The sequence below is a fragment of the Centroberyx gerrardi genome, chromosome 8, assembly GCF_048128805.1.
Source record: "Centroberyx gerrardi isolate f3 chromosome 8, fCenGer3.hap1.cur.20231027, whole genome shotgun sequence".
In the NCBI taxonomy this organism is placed as follows: domain Eukaryota; kingdom Metazoa; phylum Chordata; class Actinopteri; order Beryciformes; family Berycidae; genus Centroberyx; species Centroberyx gerrardi.
This window is the reverse complement of record NC_136004.1, coordinates 34308138-34324302: the sequence shown is the minus strand read 5'-3', so window position 1 is coordinate 34324302 and position 16165 is coordinate 34308138. Positions and strand designations below refer to the sequence as shown.

Sequence of the window (16165 nt, the reverse complement as noted above, 5' to 3'; positions counted from 1 at the left end):
TAGAGCACTCTGCAGTCCGTGTGCCATGGAGGCCGAGACTCTGCAGGTTTTCCCTCCAACCAAAGACTAGACCAGTTGATTTCACTGGTTAGTTCTTCCTCCCAAGTTGGAGTTTGTGCTAATGTGAGCCTCAGTATCCCTGTTGTGAGCCTGAGTATCCCGGTTCTGAGCCTCAGTATTCCTGTTGTATCCCTGTTCTGGGCCTCAGTATCCCTGTTCTGGGCCTCAGTATCCCCGTTCTGGGTCTCAGTATCCCCGTTCTGGGCAAGGTTCTGTCCGATCTAGCTAGAACTGCTATAGGTGTCTTCATGAATCTATCTGTCGGTTCCTCACATGAGACCAGCAGGTGTCTCTACCAGAGGTACAAGGCTCCTCACAACAGTCACAAACCTCTCCACTAAGGTTACGATTGCATAATAGGAAAAAACACCCATATCTGTCAGTTTTTAGATCTTCCACAGATTTAATTTCCTTAGCAGAGAACAGAGACAGACTGTCCATAACACACTGGATCTACCAAGCGTCACCTATTGGTCACTGGTGAGAAAACACCAGGTCAATTCCTCTGTAATGAAGCCAACCCATCAAGACAAGCTAACTCTGATCTAACCTTATCAGCTGATAACAGAGGCATGGATGCTATTACAGTAAAAACAGATATGCAAAATATATTAATACAGTAATAACAGACCTGTATGAATATTATCACAGTAATAAAATACCTGTATAACTATGACTAAACTAGTAAGAATTAATAACTTTGTAATGCTTGTAAACAGGTATAAAGAGACTGGTAGCAGTAGCCAGTTAGCTTTCTGTAGCCTGATAGCACCTGCATGGACTTTCTGGATGTAGAGCTGGGGTCAGAGGACAGAGGTCAGGGGTTAGGGGTCAGAGGTCAGGGGTCAGAGGTCACTCACCATCCTGGGCTGGATGCTCTCAGCAGCATCTGTCATCCCATCCAAACATCGACTGACGATGGGAAGAACTTTCCTCTCGACTTCTGCTAATGAACGCATCGCTTCACCAACTCTCTCTATCCTCCTCTCCTCCATGTCCTGGATACGCTGCACACACACACACACATAAATTATTTATTTATGTCCACATAAATACAAGCATACAAAGGACATAAACATTATAAATGCAGTCAAATATTAGGAGTCAGTCAGTTACATAAGTGCCTAATTGGCCACAACCACGTTGATGCATACAAAAAATGATAATGGCAGATCGCAAAATAACAGACAGTATCCACTTCATGGGTAGGGCTGTGACGGTTACCACATTAACACATTACCGCAGTCATGTGATGCATATCGCGCAGTTGAGCTCATTACCGTCATCACCCTGCGGTGATGACGGTAATGAGCCACATCACCAAAAGTGCTTGAGTAGCAAAACAGCAAAAAAGAACTTACCAATTAAATGATAAACAGTAACAAACTATAAGGTGTTTTAAAAACATGACAGGATTGTTCACCATTGTGAATTTACTACATGGAATTCTTGGAATGTGCTTTTACGCACTCATCTCATATTTCCTACAGCCGACTTTACAGTGTTACATCGTATACAATGAAAGGAAATAACCAGCATGAATAACATTTGCTAAATGTCAAATATTTATACACATATAATGAGCTCTGTCCATTAAATCCTTTTGGGAACGTGCTTTAACGCACGCACTTTCTCTCCTCTCCTCTGACCGACAGTCAACTCTCTCACTGGATTTCTCTGAAGCATTTCTTGGCTGTTTTGTCTGAACACAGTCTGTTTATGACGACTAACTGTTGCTATTCATGTTTGGATATTCCATTGAAATACAGAAGCACAGTACTGCACAATGAGTTGTTTCAGGTTATCCACGGACAGACTGTCCCACGTTTCATGTCCAGGAGCTCTGTGTCTCATCACACTGTTGTTCTAAAGGTATGTGAGTAATCATATGTGTGAAATGACTTTACATGTAAAGTAGTTACCTGGTATATAACTGGTACCAGTGTGTGGTAGTGCTGGTGCTGGTTCTGGTTAAACTGGTTTAAACTGGTCAGATAGTCTTTCCTGGATTCTTCAGCAGCTTGTTGTTTCTGCTGCGCCGCCTGACGAGCCTGGACCAACCCAATATCATATGTTCAATATCTGCTGGATAATCAAAATCTGCTGATGAATAATATGTGCAATATCTGCTGGATAATCAATATCTATTAGCTGAGTAACATCTGCTAGATAATATCTACTACACAAATACATTTGTTCAGTTTATAGTTACTGTGATGCGCGTGTGTGTGTGTGCGTATGTGTGTGTGTGTATGTGTGTTCACATACCTTCAGTGAGCAGCGCTGAGACAGACAGACAGAGGGTTAGGGTTAGTAAACGCTACTAGATATTAACAATGGTAGTTATCAACATGACTAGTTATTGATAATACTAGTTATAGCTAATGGTAGTTATTAACACTAGTAGAATTACCACAAGTAGTCATTAACATAAAACTACTATTAACACTACTAGCTGTTAAAGGAAAGCAACACAGCAAAACAACAGACATCAAAGTTAGAGTTTCCACAGTTGAGCAAAGGAGCGACAGCGAAAAACTCTGCTTGGATATTTTTGTTTTCCTTAAGTCTAGGTTTCTGGATTTGTGAAGTTGAAACGAGCACAGTGATTATGGAAACTACAACTTAATACGATACACAACATAAACTTTTGGATTAATAAATATTATAGGGTTAGGGTTGGGGTTAGGGTTAGGACTGTTGGAGACATTATGGACTGTTGGTGACGTTACAGACTGTTGGTGACGTTACGGACTGTTGGTGACGTTATGGACTGTTGCAGACGTTACGGACTGTTGGTGACATTATGGACTGTTGGTGACGTTACAGACTGTTGGTGACGTTACGGACTGTTGGTGACATTACGGACTGTTGCAGACGTTACGGACTGTTGCAGACGTTACGGACTGTTGGTGACGTTACGGACTGTTGGTGACGTTACGGACTGTTGCAGACGTTACGGACTGTTGGTGACGTTACGGACTGTTGGTGACGTTACGGACTGTTGCAGACGTTACGGACTGTTGGTGACGTTACGGACTGTTGCAGACGTTACGGACTGTTGGTGACGTTACGGACTGTTGGTGACGTTACGGACTGTTGCAGACGTTACGGACTGTTGGTGACGTTGCGGACTGTTGGTGACGTTACGGACTGTTGCAGACGTTACGGACTGTTGGTGACGTTACGGACTGTTGCAGACGTTACGGACTGTTGGTGACGTTACGGACTGTTGGTGACGTTACGGACTGTTGCAGACGTTACGGACTGTTGGTGACGTTACGGACTGTTGGTGACGTTACGGACTGTTGCAGACGTTACGGACTGTTGGTGACGTTACGGACTGTTGGTGACGTTACGGACTGTTGCAGACGTTACGGACTGTTGGTGACGTTACGGACTGTTGCAGACGTTACGGACTGTTGGTGACGTTACGGACTGTTGGTGACGTTACGGACTGTTGGAGACGTTACGGACTGTTGGTGACGTTACGGACTGTTGGAGACGTTACGGACTGTTGCAGACGTTACGGACTGTTGGTGACGTTACGGACTGTTGGTGACGTTACGGACTGTTGCAGACGTTACGGACTGTTGCAGACGTTACGGACTGTTGGTGACGTTACGGACTGTTGGAGACGTTACGGACTGTTGGTGACGTTACGGACTGTTGGTGACGTTACGGACTGTTGGTGACGTTACAGACTGTAGGAGACGTTACGGACTGTTGGTGACGTTACGGACTGTTGGAGACGTTATGGACTGTTGGTGACGTTACAGACTGTAGGAGACGTTATGGACTGTAGGTGACGTTACGGACTGTCGGTGACGTTACGCCGTCTTCAGTGTAGATTGTGTTAGTGCAAAAGGGCTTCAGATGGTATAAAAAGAAACAAAGGCTTAATGACTTCGCATGTTGCCTTGGATACAGCGCAGATGTTCTTAAGGCTGACGGCCACTGGCTCCACCAGCAGATTTTACAGTGCGGATGCAGCACATCAGCGACAGCCAGACTTCAGTTTGGAATCTACAACTGAAATGTAGATTTATTTTAAATATTGTAATTGGTCTTCCCCTTCACACTGGCTTTAATCAGGCAACTGAAATCTTGGCACAATAAAAAGATTACTCTATATATTCATCTATAGGCACAGAACTGACAAGATAAACTAGTCCCAGTGACATCCACTGGTTTCTATGTGTATAGAAACACATACAAATCAAAATAGTGTATTTCCACGCTTTATGGAGCGGCAGCTCCCGTGTGGCTCCGATGAGCCCGGCGGACAGCAGCGCTTGACAACATGGCTGCCTGACGCTCCAACACACACACACATCTAAATACCAAAAACACATCTGGTGGACACTGGCCTTTACCCATCTGTTTTCTGAAAACAGATATGGAAATAGTATGTAAAACACATTTGTCTGAAGATGCAAACAACTGTGTACACGTGCAGTAAAACACTACACTAGCAAGATATTTACATTTACGGATAAAGTTTTTCTTGCCAACACCTACCACCTGGTGTGTTTACATTCTGTGGGCACACATTGTCCCATTTACTAACATCTTACTGGTTTTGCAGTGAGACAGCCAAAAGAACTTGACTTAGCAGGAGTGAGCTCCTCTCCTCTCATGCTTCGGTTGGCTGCACCCATTTCTTTAATTAGCCTCACCTTAACATAATGCCATTGGTCTGGGCGGGGGGGTTTGGGGGGGTTGCACAGTGTAGCACAAGGCATTATGGGAAACTGAGTATCAAAACAACTTCAAGGAAGCTGGCTGCTTCTTTCTCCTGGTTATTCCCAACAATATTCCTTGCAAAACTGCTGCACAATCCAGACTGTTACCAATTATTGTTAACACTCCTGGTGTCAGTAAAGGTTTACAGCACTGCTGGACATTAACACTATCTACCTGTCTGTCTATCTATGAATATCTACCTTCTCTCCATCAGTCTTGTTGTCGATGTCGATTCTGTCAAAGTAGTGTTGAGCTCGCTCCGCCTCCTTACAGTCACGCTCGAACCGTCGTTTACTCTAAACATAAACAACAACACAAGTAGTAAAAGAAGAAATAATCACACAGCATTTGATTTAGACAGATATTTAGAAGGGGAACTGTGATAGATTGACTGCCTGTCTAGGACATTTCCCTGTCTTCTGCCCAATGCATGCTGGGATAGGCTCCTTTATTATGATTTAGAGGATTATGGCTTTAAGCTTGAATAAAAGTGTTGAGTGTTGTAAGAAAGGCATGTAGTGACCATGTAATGACTTAAGAGATTGGCCAATATGGGGGACTTTCCTAGGAATTTAACTGAATTCAACCTGCATCGACTGCCATCGATTCCCTTCAGATCAACACAGCAATCTTCCTGATCTGACACAGATTTATAGTAGCTGAGAAGAATTCTCTCTCTCTCATAAATCTTATTGATTGAATTGTTACATTTTTGAGATTTGATTCTGTGCTTTTTGCCATGTCAACCTGTGCAGCTGAGCCAGGTCTGATACATGAAGGTTGTTAGCAGTTACTCTAGCCTCATAAAATATAATTCATTTAGGGATAAAAGTGTACTTACCACTTAAACAGCTATTCTAGCAACCACACCAACAGTAAGAGAGTTTCAGTAAGAGGGAAGCTACCGTTAACTACTGCAATCTTAAACAATATACTTTAAACAGCCACAGCCTTTTATCTTGTAACCTCTATTGTTGTATCACAGGTAGACTAGATAGTATCCATGTTACAGGTGGAGGCCCCTCCTCCAGGAAGCAGTTCACTCACCGACTCTAACTGCTTCCAGGAGCTCTCAATGTGCTGCTGGGCACGGCGGCCATCTTGGAAATGCTGCAAGAAAAACAAAAACAGGTCACCACTCACTAGCCATAGTGGTTACCACTATTCATACTGTTTGTCTTCTATTCTTTTTATTCTTTGTGTCTATTTCCTTTTCATTGTTTTTATCTATTTAATTCTTTTGGAACCTTGTGTTATTTATTTGTATTTTTGCCACAGCGCAGCCGAGGGCATCACAAGGCAAATCCAAGTCAGTCAGTCACTCAGTCAGTCAGTCAGTCAGTCTAGGACACCTAGGCCCGGCTCTACTGACGTGTCGCAACTCCCAGCGCAGCGCAAAAGCAATTACGGGTGAAATTGGCACCACTAGCGCAAGGTATTTACTCAAGTAGGGCACGCATATGAGCGCAGGCACAGATAATTAGAATTGCGAATGCGCTAATATAAGGGCCAAGTAATGCACACAATAGCCCATGTCTCTCCAGTGGAGCTGGAAGTGTTGGTGGCAGAGAAAACCCCAAACAGCTGCAGAGAAGAGATGTTTTACCCACACGTAAAAAGTCACTCTGGAACGACATGTGAATGCAGTTGGGCACCACAAGCACGATTTAGTGGAGGTAAACCAAAATGTTTACGACAAATAACGCCAAATAGGAGCCTTAATTCCCTTGGAGGAGCAAGTGCAGGAGAGCCTGACTGAGAAGCAGGTGCCAGGTGGGAGGGATGGAGACCTGGTGAAGATATGGTAACATAAGTTAAAGTTTTGGGGACGACGGGGTAAGGGAAGGAGGTCAAGACAGCAGAAGGCAGAGGCACAGAGGGAGAGAAGGAGATACAAGCCGTATCTCCCCTCTCTCATCATGGGCAACGTAAGATCACTGGTGAATAAAATGGATGAGCTAACGGCGCAAGCCAGGAGTCAGAGGGAGTTCCGGGAGTGTAGTACTATGTGCTTTACTGAAACATGGCTGCACCAGGATATCCCCGACCACAACGTTGCCTTTCAGACTGTTTGGGCCGACAGGGAGTGGTGTAGAGGCAGGGGACTTGCTGTTCTAGTTAACAACAGATGGTGCAATCCTGGTCACTTTATGATCAAGGAACGTATTTGTTGCCCGGACATTGAACTGTTAGCCGTGGGACTCCGGCCATATTATTTGCCCAGGGAAATTTCACATGCCATTGTGGTGGCTGTTTACATCCCCCCCTCTGCCAACCCGACGTCAGCGTGTAACGTCATTCACACCGCCATAGCTCGACTCCAGACTCAACACCCGAGTGCCCTCATCGCAATCTCGGGTGACTTCAACCATGTCACCATGGCACATGAAACGACAGCCTGCGACCACAAGGACAGTGAGGAGATGGTCGGAGGAGGCCTATGAGACACTTCAGGGCTGTTTTGAGGTGACAGACTGGCAGGCACTCTGTGAGCCGCATGGAGAGGACATTGATGGGCTTACGGAGTGCATCACAGACTACATTAACTTCTGTGTGGACTGCACTGTCCCAGCAAAGACTGTCCATTGTTATTCAAATAACAAGCCATGGGTAACAAAGGACATCAAAGCCATCCTCAATTGCCTTAGAGCTGGCAATAGGGAGGAGGTGAGGACAATCCAAGGGGACCTGAAAGTGAAGATCAGGGAGGCTAAGGAGAAGTACAGGAGGAAGCTGGAGTGGAAACTCCAGCAGAACAACATGAGAGAGGCCTGGAGTGGCATGAAGACCATCACTGGTTTCAGGCCGACTGGCAGCAGAGGGGCTGAGGGCGGCTTGGACAGGGCCAACAAACTTAATCTGTTCTTCAATAGATTTGACATGGTGACCCTTGCCCATCCCCCCCCTTGACTCATCTGTTGTCTGCCTCCAACCACCATCTACTCCACCCCCCCCCACCCCCACCCCCCTTCCTACAGCCCCCCATCCTCCAGTGAGGGTCCTACTCCCCCCCTCTGGCTCCCAGACTGACTGCCCTCTCCAACCTGACGACTCCACCCCTCCCCCTCCCCTACCTGTAACCTCTACAGTGTGCTTCACAGCTGACCATGTAAGAAGACAGCTGATGAGACTCCACTCAAGCAAGGCTGCAGGCCCTGATGGTGTCAGCCCCAGGGTGCTCAAAGCCTGCGCCCCCCAGCTATGTGGAGTGCTTCACCACGTCTTCAACATGAGCCTGAGTCTTCAAAGGGTCCCCGTGCTGTGGAAGACGTCTTGCCTCGTTCCTGTGCCAAAGACGCCGCGTCCCAGTGGCTCCAAGGACTACAGACCGGTGGCTTTGACCTCCCACATCCTGGAGCAGCTCCGACCCATGGTCAAGCCACTCTTGGACCCCCTCCAGTTCGCCTACCAGCCCCGACTTGGAGTTGAGGACGCCATCATTTACCTGCTAAACCGCGCCTACGCCCACCTGGACAAACCGGTGATCACTGTGAGGGTCATGTTTTTTGACTTCTCCAGTGCTTTCAACACCATCCGGCCGGCTCTACTGGGTGAGAAGCTGACAGCGATGCAGGTGGATGCCCCCCTCCTGTCCTGGATTGTCAACTACCTGACTGGCAGACCACAGGATGTGCACTTGCAACACTGTGTGTCGGACAGAGCGGTCAGCAACACCGGGGCCCCGCAGGGGACAGTCCTGTCTCCCTTCCTCTTCACCCTCTACACCACGGACTTCAACTACCACACAGAGTCCTGCCATCTTCACAAGTTCTCTGAGGACTCTGCTATAGTTGGATGTATCAGCGAGGGTGAGGAGGCTGAGTATAGGGCTGTGGTGGGAAACTTTGTCACATGGTGTGAGCTGAACCATCTGCAGCTCAACATGGCAAAGACAAAGGAGCTGGCTGTGGATCTGAGGAGAGCCAAGGCACCGGTGACCCCTGTTTCCATCCAGGGGGTCAGTGTGGAGGACTACAAGTACCTGGGAGTGTACATTGACAATAAACTGGACTGGGCTAAGAACACCGAAGCCCTCTACAAGAAGGGCCAGAGCTGTCTCTACTTTCTGAGGAGGTTGAGGTCCTTCAACATCTGCCGGACAATGCTGAGGATGTTTTATGAGTCTGTGGTGGCCGGTGCTCTCCTGTTTGCTGTTGTGTGCCGGGGCAGCAGGTTGAGGGCAGCAGGTTGAGGGCAGCGGGTTGAGGGCAGCGGGTTGAGGGCAGCGGGTTGAGGGCAGCGGGTTGAGGGCAGCAGGTTGAGGGCAGCAGGTTGAGGGCAGCGGACGCCAACAGACTCAACAAACTGATCCGCAAGGCCAGTGACGTTGTGGGGGTGGAGCTGGACTCTCTGTGTCAGAGAGGAGGATGCTGTCCAAGTTACGTGTCATCCTGGACAACATCTCCCACCCACTCCATGACGTGCTGGTCAAGCACAGGAGCACATTCAGTGCGAGACTCATTCCACCGAGACGCACCACAGAGCGCCACAGGAAGTCATTCCTGCCTGTGGCCATCAAACTTTTCAACTCCTCCCTCTGAGTGTCAGACACTCTGAGTCAATAGACTGGACCTTGGACTTATTTCACCCCTGTCAGCAGCTTTATAACCCCATAATTTATCATTTATATTTTAAACTGTGCAATACTGATTCTGGTAACAATTTTGTGTAATAATTCAACTGTGCAATAATTATTTACTTATTTACACTGTTGTATATATTATAGTATGATGCACATATTTGTACATATTTCTTATTTCTCTTATTTCTACATTATTATTGTTATATATTGTAGTATAATGCACATATTTTACATATTTCTTATTTTCTTATTTCAATTTTTCTTATAATTTCTCTATGCTTATATATGTTTCTCTTCTAGAATCAACTGCAACTTCAGTTGCACTGATCAACTGCAATGTAACCCAATTTCCCCTCGGGGATCAATAAACTATTTCTGATTCTGATATAGCTGGAGAAGCCACACAACTCTTCACCGTCGTGACAGTTATGATGCACATATGTTTTAGCTGCATTATTTTCATCAAGGCAATGTCGAGGAGACATTGGCTCATAATGTCAGCAAATCCAGAGAAGAGCCTGCAACTTTTCCTTTTTGTATATTTAGGTAATAGTCTGAATATGAGTGCGCATTCTGCTATGCTGCCAATGAGGCTTAAATGGTGCTTTTTTAAGTCTGCATACTCATTTAAACCCTGCGATCTAATGACTGCATGTTATGCTGTGTAGATGATTGTGTCACTTTGAGCTTGGAGCCGGTTCCAGAGCCAGTTTGGGCAGAACTATCCTATGCTATAAAATGATAAGACATGCTGTTCCCAGGTCTTAAATTCTGTGCACAATCAGCAGGTGTTAATGGCCACCGCCTCTCGATAAATCATGTCCACTGCCAATTTCCATAAAGCCCTCCCTATATTTTGCGCCTCAGCCTTGGAACACCCACAAATGCATATGCAATTAGACCAAACTGCAAAAAACGGCGCACACAGATCAACCCATGATTTCAGGTGCAAATACCCTGTGCGCTGTCTTAGTAGATTAGAAAACAAGGTTTTATCCGGGCCTTAGTGAGATGATGCACTTCAGCAGATGGCCTCTAGGGGCGTCTTTGACTGTGAGCTGCAGTGTTTCCCATACAGAGGCACAAAATTGGTCAGTGTATAGAAAGTGATCAAAATCGATCTCTGATGTCAATAAAACCCAGCTGGAGCTTGTTCTGCTGAGCCTTTAGCCAGTTAAGGAGAGGCAGCAGCCGAGTGAAGCGGCTACAGCCGAGGCCTGGTGTAGAAATCAGGAGGAAAAGGTGAACTGAACTCCTGGTCTTTGATGTCAATACTACTGATATGGACAATGATTGTAGAGTGTGGTGTTCAAGTGCAGGTGGTACCTGCTAAAACATGTCAAAGAGACAAGCTCCAGGGAAACAATAGGTTCACCCCGCCTTTACCCTGATAGCCTTTATAATAGAGGAGGTGGAGGGCAAGTCAAAGATCTGCTTGGACTCTGTGAGCCGAGGCACAGAATGGCTGCTGCAGCAGAATCACCAGCAGCAGCAGAGGAAGCAGGAGAGGAAGCAGAGAGGAAGCAGAGAGGAAGCAGGCGAGGAAGCAGGAGAGGAAGCAGCAGAGGAAGCAGCAGAGGAAGCAGCAGAGGAAGCAGGCGAGGAAGCAGGAGAGGAAGCAGCAGAGGAAGCAGCAGAGGAAGCAGCAGAGGAAGCAGAGCAGTAGCGGCAAAGGCAGCAACAGAAGAGGCAGCAGGACTGGGAGCAGCAGCAGCAGGATTATGACCAGAACCAGAAGCAGGACCAGGATCAGAATCAGGACCAGAACCAGAACTAGGATCAGGATCAGAACCAGAACCAGAACCAGGAATCGGATCAGGATCAGGATCAACCTGAGGCATGGATGCAGTTAGTTCTCCTGTAGCAGCGTCCCTGTCACTGTCATCCAGTGGCTGGAAACAGTTTATCAGCTGAAGAGGAGCAACAGCATCAGACAAAATGACCCATCGGCTCACTGTTCTCTTCACTGTTCTCTTCCCAACACCTGTATCCACCTGCAGCTGTGCGGCAAGATGAAGCGAGCCTCATCTTCATTCACACTCTCAGCTGTGGAGGAGCTCCTCAGGGTGACGTGAGGTTTTTCTTCAGGGTGATGTGAGGTTTCTCCTCAGGGTGACATGAGGTTTCTCCTCAGGGTGACTTGAGGTTTCTCCTCAGGGTGACATGAGGTTTCTCCTCAGTGACATGAGGTTTCTCCTCAGGTTGACTTGAGGTTTCTCCTCAGGTTGAGGAGCTCAGTGATCCAGGAGGATCTTAGAGTCGAGCTGCTGCTCCTCCCTAATCCTCCCAGTTGAGGAGGTTCAGGCTCCTGGTGAGGATGATGAGGAGCCTCCTGGCCAAAACTGGGTCATTTATTCCCCCCCCACACACACACACATACACACACACACACACACACACACACACACACACACACACACACACACACACACACACACACTAACCTCTCCATATTACTTCCAGCCAGCGGGTCTGAATACCGGAGACACAAGATACTTCCATTTCCCGTAACACACTGCAACCAGTCCTCTGTGTGTGTGTGTGTGTGTGGGGGGGGGGATCCAGTGACCTGAATACATGACCCAGTTTTGGCCAGGATTTATTCAATATGGAATGTGTGTTTAGTGTGTTTTACACGTGTATATTTAGATTGTGTTTGATGTGTATGTTTAGTGTGTGTGTGTGTCTAGTGTGTGTTTAATTTGTGTGTATCAAAAGACATGTACAGTATGTTAGGGTTAATACTCCTGTCAGTGCCCCTGACCAAGGCACTGGCAAAAGAACTGGAGTTGGTCCCCGGGCGCTGTACTGCGGCTGCCCACTGCTCCTAGTGTGTGTATAGGATGGGTCAAATGCAGAGGACAAATTTCCCCACGGGGATAATAAAGTAAACCAATACAAATACAAAATAACATGGGATCTTTATCCTGCTGGTTGCTGTACAGTAGATCTATTCTAACTAAACCAGATCTACAGCTGTGGGTCTCGACTAAAAGCTACTGTTGATTTACAGGTGTGTTTCAGCAGTTAGACCAATCTAACTTCAGTATGAAAAAAAAAAAAAGTCAAACTGTCAAAACAACCAGTTGTTTATGTGTGTGTGTGTGTGTGTGTGTGTGTGTGTGTGTGTGTATGTGTGTGTGTGTTACCGATTTCCTCTCGGCCTTCAGGTCCTGTGTGTAGCGTGTTAGCTCGGTCACGATGTGTGTGTGCAGGTTTTCTGCGAGTGCCTCCCGCTGGCCGGCGTAGTCATTCAACTCTCGGAGCGTCGCTGTGAAGGCGCAACACCATGTGTACCTGAAACAACCAATCACCTGTCAGCTTTAACTTTCAGCTGATTGGCTACTCAACATAGGAGTTCAAAGGTAACTCACACCAAGAAGAAGGTAGTAATGCTGTAGGAGTTGTAGTGTAGTATTAATAATGCAGTAGTAGTAATACTGTTGTAATAGTAATGTAGAAGTAATGCTATAGTAGTATTGCTGTAGTAGTAAAGTAGCAGCATTGAGTAGAATGTTGCAGTAATGTAACAGTAGTGATTTAGTTGTAATTAATATTAATGTCGTAGTGTTTTTTTTTATTTCATCTCTTATTCACCCAGACCAAACTGAATTCATCCAAGGGAGACATTCCTCAGATAATTTGCAAAGACTTTTCAATCTAATACAACTACTCAATGATACCACCTCTCCACACCACCCCAAAACTCCTTCTATTATAGTATCCCTCGATGCTGAAAAGGCGTTTGACAGGGTAGGTTGGCCCTTTCTCTTCACCGTTTTGGACCATTTTGGATTTGGCCCTTATTTCACCAAATGGATCAGGATATTGTACAATTCACCACACGCTTCTGTAATCACCAATGGCTGCATCTCTAAACCTTTCCAACCTGAAAGAGGCACAAGACAAGGATGCCCTTTATCTCTATCACTGTTTGCCCTCGTCATAGAACCCCTAGCAGCTTCTATCAGACAAAATCACAGCATATCATGTATCCAAACTAAGTAATTCCATCACAAAATCAGCTTGTATGCAGATGACATTTTATTATATATAACTAACCCATCAATCTCCCTTCCATCAATCCATAATCTGATTAACGCATATAGCATGGTGTCTGGCTATTCTATCAACTGGCCCAAATCCGAGACTCTGCCTCTAGCAAATTCCATCCGGGATACTGAGGTCGAGAATCTACCCTTTGGACAACCTTCCACAACAATTAAATATCTAGGAATCCACATCTCACAGAATCTGAAAGAATTGTTCAAATTAAACTTCACCCCAACATTATAGACAATTAAAAATGACTTAGAAAGATGGAACAGGTTACCAATATCTCTAACAGGTCACATTTCCGCAGTTAAGATGAACATCGTCCCAAGAATAAACTACCTTTTATTCCATGACACCAGTCCACCCAGCCCCAGGTTGGTTCTCCTCTCTCAACTCTACTGTTACCAACTTCTACTGGAAAGGCAAAAAATCACGCATCAAACAATCCACTCTTCAGAAACCCAAATCTCTTGGAGGTCTAAGCGCACCAAACTTTTATTACTTCTTTCTCGCAATCCAACTGCAGTACCTTTCTAACTGGATAAATAACTCCAATCCCTAATGGCTAGACACTGAACAATCAGCAGCTCAAGACATACTCATTGCAAACATCCCTTTCATTGACAATTCAATCAAGACGCATAAATGTTTTAATTATGAAACGATCAAGACAACCCTTACAGCTTGGTGGAAGGCCAATGATATCCTTCAATATAAGTTTTTACCCACTTCACTTATCACAATTTGGCACAACTCCATGTTCACCATCAACAAAAAACCTTTTATCTTCCCCCAATGGAAAGAGCGAGGAGTAACTATCCTGGGACACTTGTTCAGTGACGGTCTGCTCAAGTCCTTCGACCTTTTACAAAATAAATTAAATATTCCAGACCACTGCTTTTTTCAATACATTCAAGTATAAAACATCATTAACAAGACCAATAGCCTTCACAGTCCACTGCCGACCCCTATACCAGAAACTCCTCTTCTCAAACCAACCAAAAAGATGTCTCAAATATACAAGATCCTTCTCTCTCATGACAACTCTGTTTCGCTACCTATAGATAAATGGACCTCTGACCTTCAACTAGATCGCTCAAACATAGACTGGCAAACCATATGCAACACTACTTTCTCCGTGACAGGCAACTCCAAGACTCAGTTAATACAGTACAAAATCCTACATAGAACACATATCACCACATATCACCACTCACAAACAACTCACAAAACTGACTCCACTGATGACCATGTTCATGCATTGTGGCTCTGCTCATACATTCAATCATTCTGGTCCAAGGTCATGAGCAGACTGTCCACCATTCTCGGCCTCAGTATCCCCCTTTGCCCTTCCGTTTGTTTACTAGGTGATCTCTCCTCCATCCACATTCCTACACACTTTAAACCTTTCATTTTAACATCCCTAACAATAGCTAAAAAAGTTATTCTTCTCAACTGGAAAAATAGATCAAAACTTTACATAATCACTGGTTCAACCTTCTAACTGAGCACTCCACATTAGAAAAGCTGTCTGCAACTCTTAAAAATAACTACAATTCATTCCAAAAGTCTTGGGTCTCCTTTTCTAGAATTTATTAATAGCTGATTTCTCCCACCTCTTCTACCAATCACAAAACAATTACTCATCCCTTTGGTATGACACTGTCTTATTCACAACCTTCCGTGCAGTACAATGTGCAAGCCGAGAGTACTGCTATTTGTTATGAATGCACCTCTGAAGTGAGCCACGTGTTTCTTTTAATCATGTAAGTTGTACAGGTTCATATTCTCTCCACAGTTAAACCCGTTGATAACAATGGGAATGCTAACAATGCTAACAGTGAAGGAATAAGGTTTGCTGGTCTGACCTGCTCTCCTCTTCTCTGCTCCTCTTAGGATGATACTTCTTAGACAGGTTCCTACAGAGAGACAAACAGGCAGGTATAGAGACAGACAGGCAGGTAGAGAGACAGACAGGTAGGTACAGAGACAGACAGGCAGGTAGAGAGACAGACAGGTAGGTACAGAGACAGACAGGCAAGTAGAGAGACAGACAGGCAGAGCAGACAGAGACAAACAGAGAGACAGACAGGCAAGCAGAGAGACAGGCAGAAAGAGAGAGAGAAAGCCAGACAGGCAGTAAGACAAGAAAGGACACAGGCAGAGAGACAGACAGTAAGAGAGAGAGAGAGGGAGAGAGACAGGAAGACAGGAAGGCACTAGTTATATCACCTGGTTATTACGAGTTATATCACCTGGTTATTACTAGTCACATCACCTGGCTAACACAAGTTATATCAGAGTGGGTCAGAGTGGGTCAGGGTGGGTCAGAGTGGTTCAGGGTGGGTCAGAGTGGGTCAGAGTGGGTCAGGGTGGGTCAGAGTGGGTCAGAGTGGGTCAGAGTGGGTCAGGGTGGGTCAGAGTGGGTCAGAGTGGGTCAGGGTGGGTCAGAGTGGGTCAGGGTGGGTTAACTTGGGTACCTGATCTGTTTGGCATAGCTGAGTTCGATATCTGCTCTCTCCTTAACAAACTTAGAGTAACGCTCCAGGAAGTCGATTCCCCAACCAGTATGTTTCTCCAGGTTGTCAAACTGGTCCTGAAAAAAACAATAACATTTATATATTAAAACAACACAACCAGCACATTATATAATAATACACTTTATTTGTAAAGCACCTTTCAAAACAAGAGTTTACAAAGTGCTGAACAGAAAGAAATAAA

The 16165-nt window shown here is 45.5% G+C and overlaps 1 protein-coding gene across 1 annotated transcript in view; it reads right to left on the bottom strand.

Annotated features, from left to right (window-relative positions):
* fnbp1a (formin binding protein 1a) overlaps window positions 1-16165 on the bottom strand; it is a 41380-nt gene that overhangs the window by 11771 nt on the left and 13444 nt on the right. The window contains exons 2-9 of the mRNA XM_071904514.1: window positions 15925-16040; window positions 15313-15363; window positions 12538-12685; window positions 5854-5916; window positions 5007-5102; window positions 2329-2343; window positions 1983-2111; window positions 921-1067 (exon numbers count right to left, since the gene is read on the bottom strand). Of these exons, the coding sequence (XP_071760615.1) occupies window positions 921-1067; window positions 1983-2111; window positions 2329-2343; window positions 5007-5102; window positions 5854-5916; window positions 12538-12685; window positions 15313-15363; window positions 15925-16040 (765 nt within the window). The remainder of the gene's footprint in view (window positions 1-920; window positions 1068-1982; window positions 2112-2328; window positions 2344-5006; window positions 5103-5853; window positions 5917-12537; window positions 12686-15312; window positions 15364-15924; window positions 16041-16165) is intronic.